The sequence below is a fragment of the Lonchura striata genome, chromosome 4 (assembly GCF_050655825.1).
Source record: "Lonchura striata isolate lonStrDom1 chromosome 4, ASM5065582v1, whole genome shotgun sequence".
Taxonomy (NCBI): domain Eukaryota; kingdom Metazoa; phylum Chordata; class Aves; order Passeriformes; family Estrildidae; genus Lonchura; species Lonchura striata.
Genome location: NC_140706.1, coordinates 4,251,453 through 4,274,814, shown reverse-complemented (window position 1 = coordinate 4,274,814; position 23,362 = coordinate 4,251,453). Strand labels below are relative to the sequence as shown.

General features: G+C 39.1%; 1 protein-coding gene across 3 annotated transcripts in view; it reads right to left on the bottom strand.

Annotated features, from left to right (window-relative positions):
* The window catches only part of CTNNA2 (catenin alpha 2), a 475,172-nt gene that overhangs the window by 95,667 nt on the left and 356,143 nt on the right, over positions 1–23,362 (bottom strand). For all 3 annotated transcript variants that reach the window (XM_021535749.4, XM_085578480.1, XM_021535753.4), the window contains exon 9: positions 11,632–11,784. In XM_021535749.4, coding sequence (XP_021391424.1) covers positions 11,632–11,784 — 153 coding nt within the window. The remainder of the gene's footprint in view (positions 1–11,631; positions 11,785–23,362) is intronic.

Sequence of the window (23,362 nt, the reverse complement as noted above, 5' to 3'; positions counted from 1 at the left end):
CATTCCACCGGCATTCCCCATAACCCCACAGGACAGGCAATAGTGGAACGCTCCCACAAAGAGTTAAAAAGGCTGCTAGAACAACAACACGATTTGGCTCTGGCCATGACACCAGTTGAAAGATTATGCAAGGCACTTTATGTTCTTAATTTCTTAAATTGTTCTGACCGAGAGCCGAATCCCCCTGCACTCAGACACTTTTGCAATAACACCAGGGCAGTTTTGAAAGAGCGTCCGCCAGTCCTCATCAGAGACCCAGAATCAAAAATCATCTCAGGGCCGTACCCTCTGATAACGTGGGGGAGAGGGTACGCTTGTGTTTCCACAGCCCAGGGTCCGAAATGGATTCCTGGAAAATACGTCAAACCGTACCTGGAGAGCACTACCACGGACCCCCCAGCGAGGAGCAACCCAGCGACCCCATCACAATCACCACCAGATAATGCAGTGGCGTGGCGACGGAGAAAAAAGAAGAGGACCGGAAGACCACCCAACATCGTCTCCCGGGTCCTCATCACAAGGACATACCTACCTCTGCAAGACTTAACAACTTCCGCCACCCCATCCCCTCCTGTGCCGTTCCCTCTACCCTCATACCTAACCCGTCATCCCTTTACCCCTCCGTCCTGAAATTTATTTTTATTTTAACCCAAAAGGGGGAGCTGGGGGAGGGGAGGGAACCAAATGTATGTTGGTAATATTGTTTTGTTTAATTTTAGTACTAGGATGGCTGCCAGAACATCATTCACCCAAAAGGAACAACAGAAGATGTCCCACTGCGCCCAGCTGGTTGCAGCCACGCTTTCCATCCTCCTGTGGCTGCATGTAGCAGATGGCTGGGTGGTACCACAGCCGAAAGAAAACGTCTGGATCACGCTGGCAAAGTCCTTGCAGCAGGATAACCTATGTCTGGCCATGGGCAACATGGACAATCCCCTGTCCACTTGCCTGGTAGGGGTCCCCTTGGTAGCTGATGATTGGCCGGTATCCAATTCCGACCTGCTCCGAACCACGGGTAGGAGGCCTAACCCGGTCGATACTTGGGATGAGTGGACCAAAATTTTGCCCAACAGCAAAGAGGAACCCCAAGAATTGGACTTACTGGGGTCCTCCACAGCTAGATATTGTGTCAAATTCTATTATAGGAGGCCAAGTCAAAATTGGCACGGAATTGACTTGGCCAAAGACACATACCGGAAAGATGTAACACCTATCAGTAAAAAATATAACAGCCAAACCTGGTGCAATTATACTAGCCAGGTGATTTCAGTTTCATCCACTCATCCCAAGACATTGCCCAGGGGGATGTTTCTTATCTGTGGGGACAGAGTATGGTCGGGAATTCCATCTCGGCTCCAGGGAGGCCCATGCAGCCTTGGCAAGCTTGCTACCCTCACTCCAAACAGAACTCAAATTCTAGATTGGAAAAAAGAAAGACAATTGGCACGCACCAAAAGATCATATGCTCAATTCGACGAAAATTGTGACTCCGAAATTTACGATTGGGGAAAAACAAAGAGGGTCGCTGTATCCATCTTTTTACCATGGTATGCAGCAGCTAAGGCCCTCGGTGAGCTTTCTCACCTGGAGTGTTGGATAAGCAAGCATGCCAACGCCTCGTCTGCCGCCCTCTCCGATCTTCTGGCAGACCAGCAAACCACCAGGCAAGCCACATTACAAAACAGAGCGGCTATTGATTTCCTGCTGCTCGCCCATGGCCACAGCTGCGAGGACTTCGAAGGATTGTGTTGCTTCAATTTAACATCACGGAGCACTTCCATCCAAGCCAACATCCAGCGGATCCGGACCGAAGTACAGGACATCAAAACGGAAACTTCGGCTGTGGACCCCGTCCACAAACTATTGATGCAGTGGGGCATTCCCGGGTGGGCAGCCTCCATTTTAAAAGGACTCTTTTGGATTTTCATAATTGTCCTTCTCATTTCAGTTGCCTTAACCATCTTCAAAAAGACGCTTACCAAGACTTTGGCAAATATTTATTTAATTAACAAGAACGGGGGAGATGTGGGAGGGGACTTGGGAAACTGTCCCCCCGAATTACCCTGGGAGGTGACAGGTGTGTAGTTCCCCGCCTCCCCTGTTATCAATCAGTATGTCTGTCATCCCTTGGTTCTAGAAAATTCTTTGTTCTTTATACCTCCATTGGTTCCTTCCCTGAAGCCGCTCTTTCCCCTTACCCTCATTGGTTATAACCCTGCCACTCGACCCTGACTCTGCCCCCGAAGCCTTCCTTCACTGAACGCTTCATGCCTGGACCCTCCCTCTCTTGTCCCAGTTATAATCCCGATTCCGCCCCCTGTTCCGCGCTCTCAGAGCGAGCTCCCTCCCGGAGAGGTTGTTTTCCCTTCGCTCCCTGAATTGCTGTTCCTCAATAAACCCTTCTGGAAATAAAGCCGCCTGTGAGCCGTCCCGCCTTCATAGAGGAAGATTTCATTACGCTATCCGGCTTTCGAGGACTCGGCTCTCTGACAAGCAGAGTGGTCAGAGACCCAGAAGCCCTCAGGTACACTCCCATGTATCTTGATACTGGGATTCAAATACATGTTTTATTCTGGATTAATCAATTAAGAAATCAGTTTTATTACTCAGATGCCTGTATTTGACTATTTGACACGTGTAATTTGCTTGCAAAACATTTTTAAATCAAAATTGCTGTAACTTTTGTTCAAGATAATTTCTAGAGATTTCTAGATAAAGGATTACAATTTCTGCTTTTGCATCAGTTCAAAACTCCATCATTAAGCATGCTGTTCTGTGCTCAAATCTTCTGAATTTGTGCTTAATTTCTTCTGTGCTCAAATTTTCTCTGGATATCTACTCAATTTTTTAGCAGGTCTGAATGCTCTCCAATATTTTGGGCTCACTATTTCCTTGTAAATGTTTTTTTTTTTCAGTTTCCTCAGAAGTACTTACAGCTTTTACTGACTTTCTCACTTCTTACACATAGCTTTGCCCCTGCATTTCTGCCCTGAAATGGCTCAATTTTTAATGACAAATTCCCTTTCTCTGCAGTAATTAGAGCTATTTGTTTAATTTCTTATTTTGTTGTGATTTTGGAATAACAGTGTAGATTCCTGTATTTCATCCTTTCATTTCCCACCATTTCCATTATTTCTCTTACACTTTGTGCTCTAGGACAGGCTATTTAATTAAGCTCTCACAGTGTAAGATGCTCATGTAAAAGCACAGGGCTGACATTTAATAATTGAAATATAAGCCTGCTAATACATCACAGAACAAAGGCCAAGAGGCTAAACTTTTTACAGAGTAATAAAATATTAACCTGTCTTCAGTACCAAAAATGTATCCAACACACAGGTTTTAGAAGCCACATTGAGGTACCCATTTTAAAGAAGCACAAGAGGAAAACATCAGTCCTGGTTAGGACACAAATAAAACACTGTACCAACTAGGATATGAGAGTAAAAAATAAAGAACGAGTGTAATTAGGTGGGGCTGTATAAAAAAAATATTTTCTGAATATCCAGCATGCCAGATGTTGTACTGTACTATGGTATACTAAAGTTACAAATTCAAACAACTGGTTTAGAGGAGCTAAATTCTTAATTTATATAATCAATTAATTACCAAAAATAACAAGTGCTCTTGACTGTATTATTAACAAGTTATAAATCACAGAGACTGGGGTGTGAGCGGATTGTAGGGGATAGGAGGTGTAAATGGATACTAGAGTTTGTAGGAGTCCTGTTATTTTAGGAAAATATGAATCACACAGCACAGAGCATGATCAGATTGAAGTGAGTCCCCTGCTCAGGGGGTGGTGTTATTCACTAGAAAAAATATTTTTTAAATATTAGTGATTAAAAGGGAGTAATTTGATTTTATCTCTTTTAAAGAGGCCTCAAATAATCATGGTTAAAAGTTAATTATAAAAAAAAAAATTCAGGTAACTGGAAAATACTGGGAAATTATTACAAATAAATTTTGCTGGATGGAGATAACCAGGTATTTCTCATGAAAATAAGTAATAGAGAACACATGAAGATGTAATACAATTACAAAAAAATGTGAAGAATTGGCTGCATTACAGTTCCATTGATAGGAAATCCTCCAGCATTTTTTTCCAATGTGCAAAACCACATGATAAGGCATTTGTTAATGAATGATGACCTCTAGGAAATCAGATAACAGAACCAGCACAGCATTGGCTTTATGTTTACAGTCTTAAAGCTAAAAATGCTTTCAAGTTGGCATGGGAGATTCTGCATCAATTTCCCAGTTAGTATTTTTTAAATTTAATTTTTAATCTTGTACTCTCCTGGGAAGGAAGAAAACCATCATTACCCACAAGTTGCTAACTTCATGTAGCATTTGATTCTTATTTACATTACAGGAATATGTGTGAATAAATAAAATTATCCTTCAACCCTGCTCGCATTGCTGTGAAATGAAAGAGTGCAGCAGTCTAAGAAAAAAGGGACAAATGAATAGAAAATGATTACTCAAGAGAATGGTAATAGTCTCACTGCCTCTGGTGTGATTGTTTACTCAGGTGTTTATAGGTAGGAAGAAATTTTGGAGCAATATTGCCAAAGTAGCCATGAGATAAGGAAGCTCCTCCCCATTCCAGCCATCCTGGATTCCTCAGTTTCACTGGAAATCTGCCAAGGGCAGATGTTGAGGGATCAGCATCTGCTGTAGCCAAATTCTCCACATCCAATTGTTTAATTTCCCTCCTATTTCTGTGTCAGCAATGCAGTTTAGAGAGCACAGGTCCTGCAGCTTCTCCCTTCAGAGCAGCTGCCAAGCCTTGGGGAGGGACCCTCACAGCCTGAAGGCAGCGCTGGCCTTGACCATGCAGACACTGAGTATTTACCTCCTTAAATTTATTTTAATAATTTTAATTTTATTTACCTGCATCAGAGACAGGAACACCAGAGGTTCTAAAAGTCACAAAGCAGCAGCTGTTTCTGTGTCTCACCTTTTCTAAGGCACTTTGATTCCATTTCAGCATTAATCGAGACAACAGGAGATGAAACTGGCATGGATCCCAGTGGAATGTCAATACCCAGTGGTTAAAGTCAGTAAAAAAGGCAGGATAATGAGTTCACTCATCACCCTGCACTACCAGAAAGTTTTATCCTGAAAGAATTTGAGCTCATTTTGCCTCAAAGGAGGACAAACAGACATAAAATCTGGCTGCAGGAGGGACTCAGGAACTTCACTCAATGTCGAAGACCACCCTAGGTCAGGGGTGGCTCCGTGTGGTGGAAAAAGTCTCTCCTCCAGCCCGAGCTTCCAAAGAAAGGCTCAGCATTCTCTGTTGTTTGGTCTCATGTTGTTTATTGCAAGTTATCCAAAATATTTTCTTCTGGGGCTGCTGTGGTTTGCTCACAGCTCAGGCAGAGGCACACACACACCCTGACATCCTCTCTGACTCCTGACTGCTTCTTCTCTCCCCACCCAGGGCTGCTGCTCTCTTTTATATGGTACATTATGTGTTACATGTTTACAGTTTTTCCCCAATGCCTATTACCTATATTAAATGGTGTTTTTCTATCTTTTATATGGTACATTACGTGTTACATGGTTACAGTTTTCCCCCAATGCCTGTTACCTTATTAAATGGTGCCTTTCTACTCTAAACCAACCTGTGAGTGCCAACATCACCAAGAACATGGAGGTGAGGAAGGAGAAAGAGGGAGGACAGGGCAGGCCCAGATCCCTCCATCTTAAACTTCTGACCCCCATGTACAAAGTAAAAACCCCCCTGTACAGGACTAAAAAATTCTTCCCTCTACTTTGTGATTACTTCTACTATAATATCTAAACTCTTGTGGCTTCTTGTTCTTCGTGCAAGGCTGATAAATCATTCCATGGCTCAAATACAAAATCACAGCTGTTTCCAGCTGCCTGCCAGGGTCTCAAATGCTTCTGACCTGGGCCCAGAACCTCCAAAAATGTCTGAGGGACATTTTGAGTTCCCACAATTCAGAGTCCAAACTTCTCACTGTCTCGCTGTAATAAGTGAATTTGTGGCTTTAGCTGTGTAAGTACACTCCTGATGTTTACTAGGAATTAGGAACATCTGCTGCCCACACAGGAAAGAAAGGCCTGGGATGAAAATTAAAACTGAGCAGATGAAACACTAGGACACAAAGGTAGCTCATAGCTTTAATTTCAAGTAAAATCTCTCAACTTGAATGAAGAGCTTGAATTAAACTAATCCATGGCTTTCTTAACACTCCTTGCTTAGAAGCAAGGAATACCACCTCCTAAATTGTACTTCTTATCTAGCTTAAAGTCAGCTAAAAGAAAAATGCAGAGTAAAAGCTGGTCAATCTGTAAGAGTAAACCCAGGGATGTACACATTTTTCAGGATGCAAGTTGGATGCAGAAGCTATGACAGAATACTGACACTTTTTCTCCATCATCAGAAGCAAACAGCTAGGTGTGTACTCTGCTGAAACAGCAGTGTGCACTTAAACAAAAAAAAAGAATAGAACATCTCAAGTTTTTGTGAAAATATCAGCAGGAACAGTCTTGGTTCCTTGAACTAAAGTTGCAGAAATAAATGAGCCAATTTTTTTTCCTCCGGCTTTTTCCTCTGGGTTTTATCTGTCTTAAATTAAAATCTGTCAGTTCATGAATTTATACAATATTTACAAAAGCACAAAGAAAATACTGTCACCTATTCCTTATGAAGGCCACCAGTGCCTCCTGGAAGGGAGCTGAAGTGGCACATGTGAACTCCCAGCACTGCATCGACCTCGAGTGCATGGCAGAGTTACACAGAGGATCTTCACTCCCTAGCAGAAAGTTTTGCATTTCTTTGTGGTTTTCTGAGAGTTATTTCTGGAAAGAAAAAAATACTGGTTTGGATATTAGTTCTATTAATGCTGATGTAAATTGAGATTAAATCCATTGTCGACCACCTGAGTAAAATCTTCTTTCACAATTTTGCCCCTTTTCTCTCATTATCAAATGAGCCAAGAAGGGGTCACTGAGCAGCCCAGATGCTTGTTTTGTGTGCAGTGCATACTGAAAATGTTTTTTTTCCCCTCCTGTCTTCAGCATGTAAACCTGTTTCCACATTTATGATGGGAAAGGTTACAATCAGTCTGAATTAGGGAGCTCCAAATAATACAATTCTTAGAAAATGAAAGCCTGCGTTGTGTCTCATAAAGAAGTTCAAACTCTTTTCTTTTTTTTTTTTTTTGTAAAGTCCTAAGCCCCTAACTGCCCAAAAGTAACCCACGACCCTCTTCAAAGTGGCAATTACATGGAGAAAATTAATTAAGGCTTCTGCAAAAATAATGAACAGAGAGACCATAAACCAAAACTAGAACTGTGCTGTTAGATTTCAACTGCTGTAATTTATCATCCAACCTTATGACACTATTGATGTGCCTGAACTATATCCACTTTAAATCACCATAAACCATTGCCTAACTCAGTTCTTCCACTGGCAAGGTGTTCTTACAAGCAACTTGGATTATTTGTCATCTCTCCAGAAATCTTTTAATTTTGTATGAGGTGAAACTGATGGATTCATGTGGGGTCCAAAAAAAATCTTCATAAAAATAAATTCATTGAAAAGTAGTAAGGGATTTTGAAAAGTTCATTTTTAAGTTTTTTAAATGTGGTGCTTCATCAGTTCATACTGAAGAAGAAAAAAAAAACCCTTCACTCAGGTTTTGTTTGAAATAAGAATAATGCAACTCTTGCAAATGTTCACTGACCACCAAAATGCTGAAGCATTTCCAAAAAAGCATTACAACCCCCCAGACTGAGACAACAAGTAGAAATCTCTTGGACTTATATCCATCCTTTTGAGAATGGAAGGTCTGATCCAGTCCCTGTAATCTGAATTCCAACTCAACAGACTGCTACTATGGCTCTTAAGATTTTACTGGAATTTCATCCACCAGGAAAACCTGTTAGATTTAATAATTTAATTTTTCAAGAAACAGTTAAACCAGGAAAATCTCTAGCAAACAGAACAATGAAAAATAATTAATTAGCTTCCTTATACTGCTTTGATAGATGCATTGAATAAATCTGAGCTGATTTATCAGTCAAGTGCCTTTATGTGGTAGGTATTAGAATTATCTGTCATTAACCTTATGCTACTAATGAAGGTGCTTGGGTAGAGAAGTTAAATGACTTCCCAAGGTCACATCTGAAGTTGGCATTACAACTCAGGCATTTACTTTCAGCCATTGAAGATAATTTCTTATAAAACATAAAGGGATTTGTGAGGAAAAGATCATGACCCAGAAAAGCACCATGATTTCTCTAACCTCAGTTTCAGAAGACAGAAAAAAAATTGAGAAATGGCTGTGAAAAACCATTGCAAGGAAAAGAGTTGCCCATCTAAATTCTGGAGTGGTACCATCTAAATTCTGTTTTATTTTATTATTATGTTTTACCCCCAGAATCTGTCTGACAATTTGATTTATTTTGTATGATTTACATTATAGTTAAGTTACACTTCACTCTGTGTTTCCAACAAAACCCATAGACAAATCTAGTTGTCAGTGAATGTCTCAAAAAATGACAATCCATCTTTGTTGTTATTAATGTTATGGTAACAGGTGCGGAAGGGAAAATATTATATAATGAAAATGGCTTTTGAGAGGAGATTTAAATATTCTGCAATATGGACTATAAAAGAAAATTAACCTCCTTAAGGCTCAAGCTGACAAAATATATTTTTAAAATTGTATTGGCTATGCAGAGAAAATTCTGCCATTTGTATTCAACAAATATCAAGAAGTGCAATTTTTTTCCCCTCAGGATGGAAAAATGAAGGTTTCATGTAAAGAAATATTAAAACATATATTATTTCTTCCTGACCTTTTGACAGGCTGTCTATTGAGCTTGGTAGGACATCCAAGAAATTCAGATTCAGATTTTGAAATTAATGATTAATACTACAGACTTTTCACAGTATTGAACTGGCAGTGCCAAATTCCTCTGCCATGAGCAAGTGCAACTCCACGCATTTCAGCAGAGCTGTGTTTGCATATCTTAGCAAGCAATTCTGGCCCCGTGCCTGGGAAAGCATCTTACATTTCATAGTCACTTGATTATGGCTCATCTTTAAACCACACTTTACTATTTGCAAGATACTTGACCCACAAAACCAGAAAAATCCATCTGCTAAGATTCCATTGTGCATCAGTAAGTAAAAATGATGAAACTATTTGAAGTGCAAAATCTAGTATAAAAGGGACATAAATATATCCCAAATACGCATTTGTTTCTGCAGACTGATGAACTTGAAATTTGGGGTTAAAAATTTCACTTGCACTAGGAATTAATTTTTTCAAGATTCTTTTTACCTGAACCAGAAATAGTTCTTACTACTAAAAGGGCAAGATCCACCTAAAAGAACCCATCTTTGGAAAAGAGTAAGAATGCACCCACAAGCCAGTACCAGCTATCATAGATATGCAGTATTCAATTAAGAATCTGCTTCTAAGACTCTGGAACAACCTAAATGGCATAAAAATATTAGATATTAGCCCCGAGACATCTATTGATACCAAAATTGTTGTTTTTTAGTGGGGTACAAGCTAACCACATGTTGAAAATCATTTACCAACCTCCATTTGGTCTAAAATACAAATCTAATGTAATGTTAGGCTTGTAAATACAAGACTAAATAACTTAAACTGCATTTTTTTGTTTGTTTGTTTTTTTGGTTTTTTTGTTTAATAGAATCACAGAATGCCCTGGGTTGGAAGGGAGCTTAAAGTGCATCCAGTGCTACCCCCTGCCATGGGCAGGGACACTTTCCACTATTCCAGGTTGCTCCAAGCCCCATCCAACCTGGCCTTAGAGATTTCCAGGGTTGGGGCAGCTTTTCTGGGGGTGTCAAGGTCTCACCATGCTTACAGTAAAGAATTTCCTCCCCATAATAAACCTAAATTCTCTCTCTGACAGTTTAACAGCACTGCATTCTTCTTTCTTCCCATTAAAGTTGTGGGTTTTTCTGGCAGGGAGTTTTTGGCTTTTTTTTTTTTAACTACACCCCTAAAAGGTATTTTTCCTCCTTTTATGCCATTACCTCTTATTGTATTTTTAAAATATCTACTTAGCTATTTTTAATTTTTTAATAATGCCATTAGAACTGTCATTGCAACACTTTCCTGCAAATCTGTGGAGGATGTGACTGCTATAACACTAACCCCACATATGTTCACTGCATATAAGCCTACAACTCCACTGCCACTATAGCTATGAACAAACATTGTGGAGGGGTTTTCCATTTGTTTGGGTTTTTTTTTCCTCTCTTTATACACCTACCAGCTATTTCCATTTTCATTGCCACAGCTCCAGTCACAAGGAGGCAGCAATTAATCTTTGCATATACACAGAGGCTGGGCCTGAAGGCTGCTGACAGCCCTGTGATCCTCTTGCAGACAACAGCAATAAACCTTACTGAATTCAGCATTGTACAGAAAGTTTAGACCCCCAAGACCTTCCTTTTGGTACCTACAAGTTAAGTACTTTAGCAAACACCTGATTTCCAGAGCAGAATAAGGTACCTTGACTCCCTCTTTGGTACATGGCAATAATGAGATGCTCCAGAACATTTGAAAACACACACCCACTGAAAAAAGACATCCAGACATTTACTTTATTAGGGAACTATCCAAATTTACTCAATATTAACCAATAAATCCTTTGCCTCAGCTCAAGCTCTACAGAATTAGCAAGAGTCCTGTTTTAACAGAAGACATTGAGGTATAGTTCAGTACCAGTCAGAGCAGTAATTCCTTAATTGCATTTCTTTTTGCTAAATACCACATTGTGTGACAAGAAAATATGTTGCAAAGGGTCTACAAAGCCTTCAAAACATTGCTAGTACAGAAAAATGCCACACAATGTTATGGAACAAATCACTGAGTTATATTTTTCTTTAAAAACACAAGCACTTTTCATAGTTCTTGGCCCGTTGAAGGCAAACAGAAATTAACATTATAATTTTATTAGATGTCCATTCCATAAGTATCCAAGGTTTCAATAATTGTATTTTATACTCCTCATTGTAGAATAAAGCTATTTCAATATCATCCCTGAAGACTTATAATTATCACTAGTTGACTTTACAGTGTGTACCGTCAGAAAGAGAAGGTACTATAAGTAAATAAACAAATAAATAAATAAATAAATATATGAGCTACAGCTCTTTTAAGACCATATATGTTCTTAAGACTGTGCCTTCTCTGTACGTCCTTTGCCCTGTTTCAGTTCAGACTGACAAATAATTAAGTCTAGAGCAGCCCTTGGCCAGGACCAGATTGTGAAGCACTGATTTGGCTTTTTGCTTAATAGACATTCAGACATTCATTTAATTGTACTGTTAGTGAAGTCAAACTGAAATTTAATTCTTGTTGCTCATGCCTTTTGACAAACTGCTGGAAACACCATTTCTAACATGCTCAATTGCTGTCATGAACCACTAAGCCACAGCACGTTCCTCTGCCTGTCATCCAAACATTTCCAGGGTGATCAACACCATAAAGTTGACCAAAACTCCTGAAACAACATCTCTAACGTTTCACTCAGTATATAACTTTTCCTGCCTCCCCTGGAGGTGCCAGATGGAAATCTGGCTGTGTCCATAAGGTCACTTACCTCCACCAACTTGTTGGCGTGTTCACGGAAGACCTGAGCGTATTCCTTCACTTCTTTCTCGTTGCCGCTTTTCGCAGCCTCGATGAGAACCAGCAGTGGGACGTTGGTCTCCAGGAATGAATCTGATATGTGATCCATCACTGCCTTCCGGAGCTGTGACAAAAGACAGCAGAGCAGTAAATAGAGGATATTTATCAGCACACGTTCCCACTGTGTGGGAATCCAGGGCATCACTCTGGCTGCCCTGGAAGGTCTGGGACCCTGGCAGGGGTCAGGAACCCCCCTGGACAGAGCCCCCAGAGACACTGGCTGTGATCTCTGTCCATGGAAAAGAGTTTTCAATCTTACAGGATGAATTACAAGCTCTGAGTGTTTGATAGAAGTAATAATTAAGTGTGGCACAGGTGCAAAAGTAAAATTTTAGGTTTCTAGATTAGGGGTTCAAAGGGGACAAGATGGAGGAAATTGGGTGTGCCTTGTCCTTTTTCTCCTTCTTCATGCCCTCCATGTCTCACTGTGGTGTTGGCATTTTTCTGTTGGTTCAGGCTGGGGACACACTGTCCAACGTAGGTGACAGATATTGGCACGTTATTGTAAATGCAGCCCAGGGAGTTTCTGGTATTTAATGTTTGTAACATCCCACTGAGGGCAGAGCCCCACACGCTGCCCTGCAGGACAGAGCTGGGCAGGGCAGCAGAACATGTTAGAGATAAACAGAATAAACAACCTGGAAACCAGCACAGACCAATTATGGCTTCTGCTTTGGCAGGGGGGCAGAAAGACAGAGACTTTCTACAATCTCAGAATCATCAATACCACGGATTCTGACACCACTGTTCATATTGGAGCACTGATGTTTTGCGTCTCATGGCATTATGTGGGAATTTGGACTTTTTGCTCTCTTTTCTCCAATATTTCCTGCAAGCAAAATTAAAAACTTGAGGGCCTAGGCTCTGCAAACCCCTCCTGGGATTTGTGCTGACATACACCTAATCCTACTGGCCTGAATGGATCTGTACAGAATGATGGTGATAAATCGTGTAAGACATAGCAAATTGATGAGAATTGAAAGCTCCACACTACTTGAAAAAACAGTTCAGCTCACTAAAAAGCCAAATATGGATTAAGGAGCTTAACTCCAAGCAACCATTAAAAAATATTAGCCTGAATATTTCTAAGCCTTCTCTAATTCCTCCAGTGAATAGTATTCCATACAATAATTAATATTTTCTGTAGCAGATGCCTTGTGCTTTGTATTCCCATTTGAATAGCTCCAAGAAGTATAAACAGAAAACCTTTTTAGCATTTTCCAGGCAGATTAGAAAACATATTACAATTTATTCTAAAGGAAGAAAAAAACACCTTACAAGTTACTGAAGATTTAACACCTGTTAGTCCATATAAACACCTATTTGAAACAATATTACTGTAAGAATGATGTCACTAACCTCTTTTCCACCTTACTAATGACCACTAATTAGTGTCAAACTTCTACAAAATTTGAAAGACAGCCAGAAAGATTACTGAAATCTTAAATAATTTTTCCTGGAAGCTTAATTGCTCGGTAGGATTGTGGATCAGAAACATCTTGATTATGTTTTCTCCAGCTTTTGGCTTGTTAAGAATGAAAAACTGTGGGCTCAAACAGAAGCTAGGAGCTATTCAGCCTGGAGGCTTGGGTACCCATTAGTCTCCTTAAATCATGCATGTTTTGTTAGATGAAGCATCCAGAGAGGTAATTTGCTCTATTCTGCAGCCCAGACAAGAAAGCTTTAGGTAGACAAGGTGCCATCAAAACACCCAATCACACAGAAAACCGCCCTATTGTCAGACATTGCAAACACACAATCCAAGATGCATTTGCTGTTTGATGACAGCAATTCTCAGCTCTATTTGAATAAGGAGAAAGCTAACTCTGAATATTTTCCTTCATTCCCTGAGTGGTGCAGTAAAAACAAGCAAAGCAAAATAGCATATATGTGCTTGTAGGAGGTATTAATTTTATTTCCATCACAACTGAAGCATTCAACGTATTAAGCAGTTCTCAATTCTCCTTAAAAATTAATTCTACACAGATTCAACCTGGAAAGTTTTTTTTTTTTCCACTTTCAAAATGATTAAAGGCACTCAGAATAGCTAACTCAGTAATACATACAAACAGGGGGAGGAAAGAAGACAAAAAGAAGAAGAGAATCATCTATCAGAGACCTGCCAACACTTTGGAAACTGCTGTGTGTTGCTACCACCTATTACATTTCCATCTTGTACTCTTTATTTTTTCTCCCATCAATCTGCAGCTCTCCACTTACTGACTCTTATTTTATTCTTACATTAAAAACTCTTTCAGACCATGCTTTGGGTCTATTTGCACAGCATCTCGCACAATGGGACTCCGATCCATGAATAGTTTTCATAGGTATCATCTCAATATAAATAATAATATTGCTCCAAGTACATCAAAACATTGCAAGAAAAAGAAGAATAACTGTTCTAAGATGCTCAGTGTCAGAGAATAGTGCAGCAGCACAGCACTCTGCATTCTATAGTTGATAGATTTCCAGTCAGTATTTATAAAAATTTAACTTAAGAATTCAGACACATGGTGGGATTCTTGGGGTTGCTCTGTGCAGGAAAACCGGGAGTTGATCCTTGTGGATCCCTTCCAACTCAGGATATTCTGTGATTCCCTATTAAATAATTAGTTTCACTTATAGCCAGCATTAAGGAAGAATTACTGCCAGAGAAGGTGCATCATAAATTTGCATAATTCTCTCTGCAGACATCCATTTCCCAGGGCTTGCTGGCAAACTCCAGATCAGATGCCTCATTTGTGTACCCATAGTTAGACTTTGATGCCCATTGTATCAAAAAAGGCAAATGGTAGCATTTCCAAAGGAACACACAAAGCTTTTAAAAATTCCATGTAGCTTCCAGCTAATTCTCAGTGAAAAGATCCTTAAAAAATTCCACTTGCTCAAGTTCAATATGTGCCAGTGAAAACCTGCTATCCACTGCACTAAAAAACCCTCACTTTAAAGGCTAAAAAAGGAGCACCAACACTTTCTTGCTTGTATCCTGCCATAAGGAGGGATCTGTTCCAAAGGCTTGTATTTATTCAATGAACAAGCAATTCAACTTTTAATCTAAGGTAATATGGTGGTATGGATTGGGTTCTAACAATTTGCCCCATGGAATTGTAACAGCAGTCTCAGGATGTTCAAGTAAGCAACTTATTCTCATCAGTGTTAAATATCTTCAGCCTACAACCACATATCAGAAATCAATAAAAAGTACAACAAAAGCATCAGGTAACAAGCAATTTGGGGTTTACCATAGTAAATATAGAGCAGAGTTCTTTCTGAATCAAAGTGAATGAATAAAATGGATATCTCATTTCTAATAGTGACTGTGTTGTACTCTGGGGTTCATAATTGCAGCAGCTGAAAAAAAAAGAATCTGAATTCTGACTGTCACAGGTTTAATAAATACAAAATTAATACATTCGAGTTTTCTTCTGCTGTGTTAATCATAGATGTCAGTAGAATATTTCTGGCCCCTCTTGTAAACAGGCACTATAATTTCTTTAGGAGTTTGTTATCTGAGTTTTAGGATGCCCTTGCATTGAAGTTGAAAGGTAGAGTTAACAGGTTTTATGTACGCAGGAGACCACAAATTTTGCCATCCTTCACCACAAGCTGTAAAAAATGACTTGACAAAATCATTTGTTAAATATGACAGCAGTATGAAGGCAAGACATTCATCCAAAAGCTCAAATGGATACATGACAAGGTAATATTAATGGCACAAGACAAGACATTTAAAACTACTGGCTCACCATTACCAGTCTATTTGATCCAATTAGGGCTATTCATCAAGGTAAATAACTACTGGAAAAGCAATCTTGTGTGTTCCTGTGCATGTTGCAACAAAGCCCAGTCTAAGTGATGGCTTGTGCACCCAGAGATTTCAGTTTCACCCAGGTAATGTCAGTTCAGAAGGGAATAGGAGAAGGCTGTGACTTAAATCTGAAAGCAGCAAAAGCCTGTCATGTTTTATTCCAAAACCAGCACCAGGGCTTTGCTCGTGCACCTGCATTAACAAATGCCTTTGCAATGCCTTAATTTATGCTGAGTTCTGATGTAAATATTATGACACACACTATTACTTGTAAGACAACGCTTCATTTTTTTTCCTCCCCACAGGATTTTTAATTTAGAGATGAATTCAAAGCAAGAATTGCACCACGTGAAACTTCATTTATTAGAGGAGGAAGCATGTTAAATTAAGGTCTTGCTTAATTCATTTTGTCAGAGACAAAACTTCATTAATGTGCATAAAGCTAACAGATTAATAAATTTGCCACACCAACAAAAAGTATAGAAGGAAAACATCAAGACTTGCAAATATTTTTGAAAGCATGAATGGTGCACAGGCAGATTTTATGCCTTTCCAGTTCAGTCAATTTTGTCAGTTTATGGTGCACAGTCAAGTTGTTGGTTTTGATAGCATCATGCTCTACTGTTCTAAGCACTATTTAGGTCTGTTTTATCATTGTCAGTTCACAGCCATAATTGAGCTCAAAGAGGTTAAATGCCCACCAAAACGATGTTTTCCATGGCTATATAACAATTTTAGAACCAAAATGTCTCAGTGCTACTTACAGTCTAGTAGAGAATTAAATGTCTAATCCTGCCACTGGAAGGTAAAGCCACAGCAGGAGATTAATGACTCCAACAGATTGTTAAACTTTATAAAGCCTGGCAGTACAGAGCTGCCTGTAACAAAAGTTTACCAAGGAGCACCTTATTCACTATTTTCCATTTAACAGGAGTTGCAACCCAGCTCCAGTTTGCACCTGCAGAGAGCTCCCAAACAGGCATTAATTCAATTGAAAGGGATGAAAATAAAGCCTTCTCCACTGCAGTTAAGGTGTGTCACCTCCAATATGCTGTGAAATTGAGTTCTGGAGAATAAGGCAGTGACCATTAGAAACTGCTGCAGTTTGTTGCTAAAGAGAAAGTCTCAGTCAATTCTGCAGACTGTGTCACATAGGATGGGACCAAAGAATGACAATTTGGGGGATGGGGACAGCAACACCACCAGTTCTGTCTTGGCAGATTAAACAGCAAAATGACTACTATTTAGAACACCTATCACACTTGGACACTCAAACTACTGATCTATGGATAGATTAAAAAAGTAAGATTTGGGTCAAAGATAAATCAGGAAGAAATGCTGTTACAAAGACAGGTAATTCTTACTAGAATCATGAAATGGCCTGGATCTTAAAGATCATCCAGTTCCATCCCCCCTGCCATGTGCAGGGACATCTCCCACTGTCCCAGGTTGTCCCAAGCCCCATCCAGCCTGGCCTTGGGCACTTCCAGGGATCCAGGGGCAGCCACAGCTTCTCTGTGCACCCTGTGCCAGAGCCTCACCATCCTCACAAGGAACAATTTCTTCCTAAAATCTAACCTAAACCTGCTCTTTTTTAGTTTGAACTTTATATTTTTGCATATGTGAGCTTTCCTCACTCTACAGAGAAGCTGCCGTAAGTAGGAAGAGATTTGGGGTGAATTTGCTAACAGAAAGCAAGATGAAGATTTTTGACCAAAAATTTGGAAGAGTATAAGAAACACAGACAAAAAACATTCTTTTAGTCATAGGCCACTACAAAGGATTCCTCAAAATGGTTCATGGCCTGAAGCATGGAAGAACCAGTCACCAAGTGCTAAGGTACTTAATCCGCATTGATTTAAATTTGTTTGTTTGCTGGGGTTTTTTTTTGAGGGCCTAAGGTGGGTGGCTTATCAAATTTCATGACAGAAAAATTTTATACTGCCTTTTCAAAAAAACATTTTTTAGTGACAGTAAGCCTCAGGCTTGCTAGCAATATTAGTGCAGTTACATAAAAGCAGAGAAAAAAATTGTATGTTTGGGGGAATGATAACCACATTCCCCCCAAACATGTGAGGATTGTCAGGGTATGAACTCAGTGTTTCATGTCTGGATAGAACAATAAAGACCCAACTCCAATGGCAGTGCTGGGATTTTATTAAATATTCATTATTTCTAAAAATAAAGAACGATACAGAGGATTAACAGGTAGAGGACAGCATACAGAGATTCTCATCAAAAATGTGGGAAAACCAGAAATACAGGTAGGAGCTGAGCAGACAGTGAAAAGCATTTGGAAAGTCAAAGTAACCCAGAACTGAAAAGACAGTGATTAACTTTTGCATTCTGTATGACCTGAGAGAGTAGAATTGTGATAAAGTGAATGTGGGAGGATGAAATTGCAGAATAGGAAATTACATGTAGGAACAAAGAAAAGAAAAAAACTATAGGTTATCCCAGCAGAGAGAAAAAAAAAAAGGATAAGACTTTGAAAAATAGCCTTGTGAAAACTGAATAGGATTGTAGTGTCAAAAATGTCATCAAAACTGCAAACCTAAAGAGTCTGATGTAAAAGAGGTGGGACAAAGAAGAGGATAATGAAGAAGAATAGAGATAATGGATTAAAATGCAAAGATTAAACTAAGAACTACAATCTATTGTGTAGCTTCATTTACTGTCTCAGGCCCTGTTGAAATGATACTTAAATCAAGCAGAGCTTTGGAGCTTTATGGGTTTTTTTAATCAAATAAGTAAATAGATAAAATAAAAGGGGAAAAGTAAATAAAGTAAAAGGAGATAAATAAATAAATAAAATAAAGGGGGAAAAGCTGGTTTAAAAAAATAAAGGGGAAATAAAATAGCTATTTGGTCAAGAAGGGAAGGAAATTTTCTACAAAAACTCTTAATGAAGTTATCCTCACTGCGAGCAGTCAGATCCAATAAGCCCTACAGGTTTAATAGAACAAATGTCACACGTGTCCCACTTGCAGTACCACCTGACCCACCTGCATGAACAGCCTGGCATAGTAAATATTGTCTTCATCTTCTCCAAGACCTAGAGACTGAGCCCAGTGGAAGCTGATGACAGCTCTTGGGTAGATCTGTCTGTTGAAGTGCCATACAATGGCTAAAACAAGATTAAAAATTGATTGTGTGCTGCAAAAATGGATTTCTCATCATCCTGTCCAAGAGTCACTCAAAGTCACCAGCGGATCCTGCCCTATGCAGAGATGATTGATACCTGATACTATCAATTATTACCCATGCCTTTCAAAAAGCTCTTACAGCAGTGAGATCAGTCTGGGTTTTGTTCTCAGCTTTGTTTTGTTGGGGTTTTTGTTGTCTTTTTTCTCATTTCACTTATACTTTGTTTTCTTCTCCTTTGAAGTAATTTTTTGCGCAGTAAGAATCAGAAACAAACCTTTTGTATCTGGTTGCTTAATTACAAGTAGAACATACCATTAAAGATATTTCATAACACTTAGAAATAGAGTTAGTGAACAAAATTAATGTCAATTAAGAAACAAATGTAATGTTGAAATCCCATTTGGCAATTAAACTCTATGTACTTTGGCACTGCTCATAAAGCCATTAGGAAGATGGAATTAGGGAAGTCTTTGGAAAAGGATTATTTTTCCCTCCACGTTTATAGTGCTCTCTATCTCATCCCACTGCACTAACATTTGAAGCTGCTGTTATGAAGCCAAACTTCTATAAGTGCCTTTATCTGATGTGACTACAGATCATTCTCAAGATGATATGTACTAGAGAACAGTGAAAGCTTCTTTATGTAAAACTATTATCAACTGAAGTCTCTTGAAATACATTTCTGGTGGGATTTTTGCCTTTTTTTTTTTTTTTTTTTTTTTTGTCTAGTTTGTGTGTATTTTTATTTATAATGCAGCAACTTTACACACTTCCATTGAGCTTCTCCCATATTTACAGTGGTTTTTATCAAAAAGATTTTGAAAAACTCCATACTTATTCCTCTGCAGTGATTAAAGAGGTAGGCACTTTCTAAACACAAAGATTTGTTGAAATATCTGAGGTTTTACAGCTCAGTATTTGAGAATAATACACAAACTATGTGCAGTAATCTTTTCCAAAGCAATAGAGCTGTCACTGAGTTTTGCCTCCTAATTCTTCTCAAGGCACTTTGATAGGCCAACCCTCTGCTCACTTAAAGTGACTTCAGTTAAAAAAAAAAAAAAGATAAAATCGTGTCTCTATTTCAAAAAGCAAAAGCAGATATGGTTACTACACAGTGGCTTTTGCCAGAAAAAAAATAATCCATCATTAATATTATGTTGCAGCTCAAAATTTCCTTTGTTTGATGAAACTGTTACACACTGCAGCCCTACCCAAAACTACCTGATATGGGCATAGTTTCCTGAAATATGGCACCATATGTGCATCAGTAAACATTATGTATAGAGTAAATTATACCAAGCCTTATAATTAGGCAGTAAGGAAATTATTGCAGACCTGAAAGAGTAAATCAGCAGTATTAAAGCACTCTCCATTTCCTCTGAAGCACTTCAGAGCACCATAAAAACCTCAATGTCACAGTGATGAACACCTAGAAGTGCATTTTGAGGGAGACAAAGATTTGTGCATTCAAATCAAAATCTTTATTGTTTGTAATTCAATTAATAGTGCATTTTCCCTAATTCTTTAAATCAGATATTTGAAAATTTTACCATAAGTCCTTTCCTAAAGTAAATACACCAGTTATTCTATCAAATGGGAGCAGACAAAAAGTGGAAGTATTGATCAGCATGCCAGAGGCTCACAGCTCTTTGAGACCATGTTGGTGACATCACATAATATTCATAAATTCACTGGAAGCTGAAAGAGCAGAGGACTTCATCAAGTGGAGCATCACTACCTCTGCCTTCTAAGCCAGTATCACACCAGTCCAGCCTAACTTTCTTTGTACCTAGAAAACAACTACAAATCTAGAAAAGAAATACACACAATGCAGTGCACCCCTATTAAATGGAATACAAGGCATAAACATGTAGTCCTGGCACAGAAATAAATCTGTATTAGCCTTTGAGAGTCTGCTTTTGGGAAGCCAGCTTCCAGATTTCCTTATTCAAGAGCACTGGGGTCACTGCAGGTGAAAATCAAACCTATTAAGCAACAAGAAAAGGTGCTGAGTTTCTCACAAGCAAGAGCTGATGCCACAGGTGGCCTTAGGTTCAAAGAGTTTTAGATTAATTTGTGGCTGGCTCCCTGTAAAAAATGCCAGCATTTTGTCAAGATGTATTTTCATGCAACAGAATGGGGTAATCTCAGTAATAACACTGCACTTCCCCTTGGAAACAGCCAAAAACTCCTCCTTGGTAATACAGCACAGGCTCCTGTGGATCATCTGTTTAAGTGTGACCTTGCTTCAACTCTGCCTTTGCAAAATAAATCTTAATAAACCTTCCTGCAAGACTAAATTCTGAAGTTGCAACCTCCTTGGATATTCTGTACTACTTCACGCTTGCACGAAGTTTTACATCTTCAGAACAATGAAGCAACTCTTACCAACACTCACAGTGTTATGTGAGCTAGGGAAGGTCTGTGGCCCTTTCATTCTCTGTTTTCTTCCCTTGTTTAAATTATACAGATCTTGAATTTTAAAAAAAAGCCCCCTGCAGGATTTATAACCTTACCCAATGTCCTCTTGTTTGCAAGCAAGGGCACATCACAGAAGGAGATCACTTCCCCAGCCGCCCCAGAAATGCACTGATTGCTGCACTATCAACTGGCTCTCCCCACACAAACCTACCTTTAGGGTGCCTAAATCAGAGATCAGATTGTCCATGACTCCCTTGGTATAAAGAGCTTATACAAAACACATCCTGGAAACCCCAGGTCACCCTCCAGAGATGAACTCTCCAGTGACTGAAGGGGAGGCTGAAGGAAAATCACTTCTTTGTATCAACACCTGATTTCTATACCTGACATCAGCTGGTGGGAATGGTCAGAGCTCTCTCTTTCCTCTTCCCCCTGCCCCTTCAGTATGAATTTTTTATTTTTTTGGATGTGCTTTTCATTGTCTTTGGGAAGCTGAATGGAGTTTGTTATTTAATATATATTAAGTTTTATTAGAATTGAGTTCACTGTTTTCCACTAAAGATTTGTCTTTTGAGCCCTTATGCTTCCCTTGGGCATATATCTTAATGTTCAGATGCTGTGAACCTCCTAATGCTGGTACAACACAGAATACCTCAAGTGAGGCAGCTTCACCTTCAGAAGCAACTTTATTTTCTGAGCTTCAGATTATTCTTCTAAAACTGGACAGTAAGTCTTGCTTATCCTCACAGAACACAGTAAGGCCACAGTAAGGAGAGGATAAACAAAAAAATTAAGTCACTTAATCATGATTTAGGGCACCAAGATTTAATTTGTAGGTGCTGCTGGCCCTCCCTACAGCATTTGCAAGTCTGGTCTGGGTGCGAGACAGCAGCTTTGCTGCAATATCTTGTTGATAAGATTTCCTCTTTTGGAGGAAGTCCTGTGTTTTCCTCAAAGCACTTATATTCTGTGAAGAAGCAACCTTTGCATATCTCTGAGTAGAGAGATTTAAGCCCACAGACTGAAAACTTATATAAGTGTCTATCCATAATATAATTGACATTGTATGGGTTAGCTGTGATAAAATCTGTTCCAACAAAACACATTCTTTCAGTTTTAGGTGTCCTGTCAGTCTAATTCCATGAGTTAATATTCATGCTTTTTATTCTGAGAGTCCTTCTAGAGTCTACACCAATTTTTGGCAAGCTTCAAAGTGCTAAACTTTTTTTTTTTTTACCCTAAATAGCATTCATAAAGAGCAATACAACTTAATTACGTGGAAGTGAGTAACAGAAAGAGTAAACTGAGACACTGCTGCTCAAGGAACAGAGAGAGATGATAAATAAGCCTAAGAACATGCTGAAGCCTGGGATCTAGCTCAAACTGGTGTAACCCATATTAAACAAAGGACAGCAAATTGCAAGTCTCTTCAGAAACCTATGAAGTTGATAAAAACTGAGTATGATCAAGATGTTGTCCCCAAGCTCTTTTGTCTATCCTAAATGCACAAATAAATTACAGGAGGTATTTGTCTCATCAAACTTTAGGCTTTTGCAAGCTTGACTTGCAGCCTAATACAGCTACTGAAACATTACTATCAAGGATTTAATGATCATTGTGAGTGCCTTCAAACTCAGGGTATTCTGTGACTAAAATATAATATAACGATTGCAGATTGAAGGGAGGGATGTTAGAGAATATGGCTGATAAGAGGCTGATGAAAATCATGCCCAGAGTCCACCAAGTGTCTTACAAAGGAATTTGCAAGAGCCCATCTTAGCACAGGGGAATGCAAATGACTAATCAAATATAGATAAGGGTCATGTGGAAGGATGTACTTACTGCATTATAGATAAAGAATTGGTTGGAGGCATAAAAAGGGCAAATATGATCTGGATTTTTCTTTTTTTTTTTAATTTTGGCTTCTGAAGAGTGTGTGCCTGGTAGAAAGATACCACAGTATGGTCATTATTAATATTCATGCCTAAATGGTCAAATCTGATCCTGAGTACCCCAAAGTGTGTCCCCGTTTTTAGGAAACTGATAGTGGCTATCAGAAAAAGCAGACACTGAAAAGAAGCAATCAAAATCCTGACCCATCAGAAAGAGGGAAAATTTATCTAAACCAAAGCAGAAATCTTGGAAAACCTGTCTTACAGCTTTCAGCTTACCAAGGAGCTCTCATTAAATCACCAGTAACAAGGACAAACCCCAGATACACCTGAAAGCCATTTTTGGGAAATCATATAGGAAAACAAGCTCT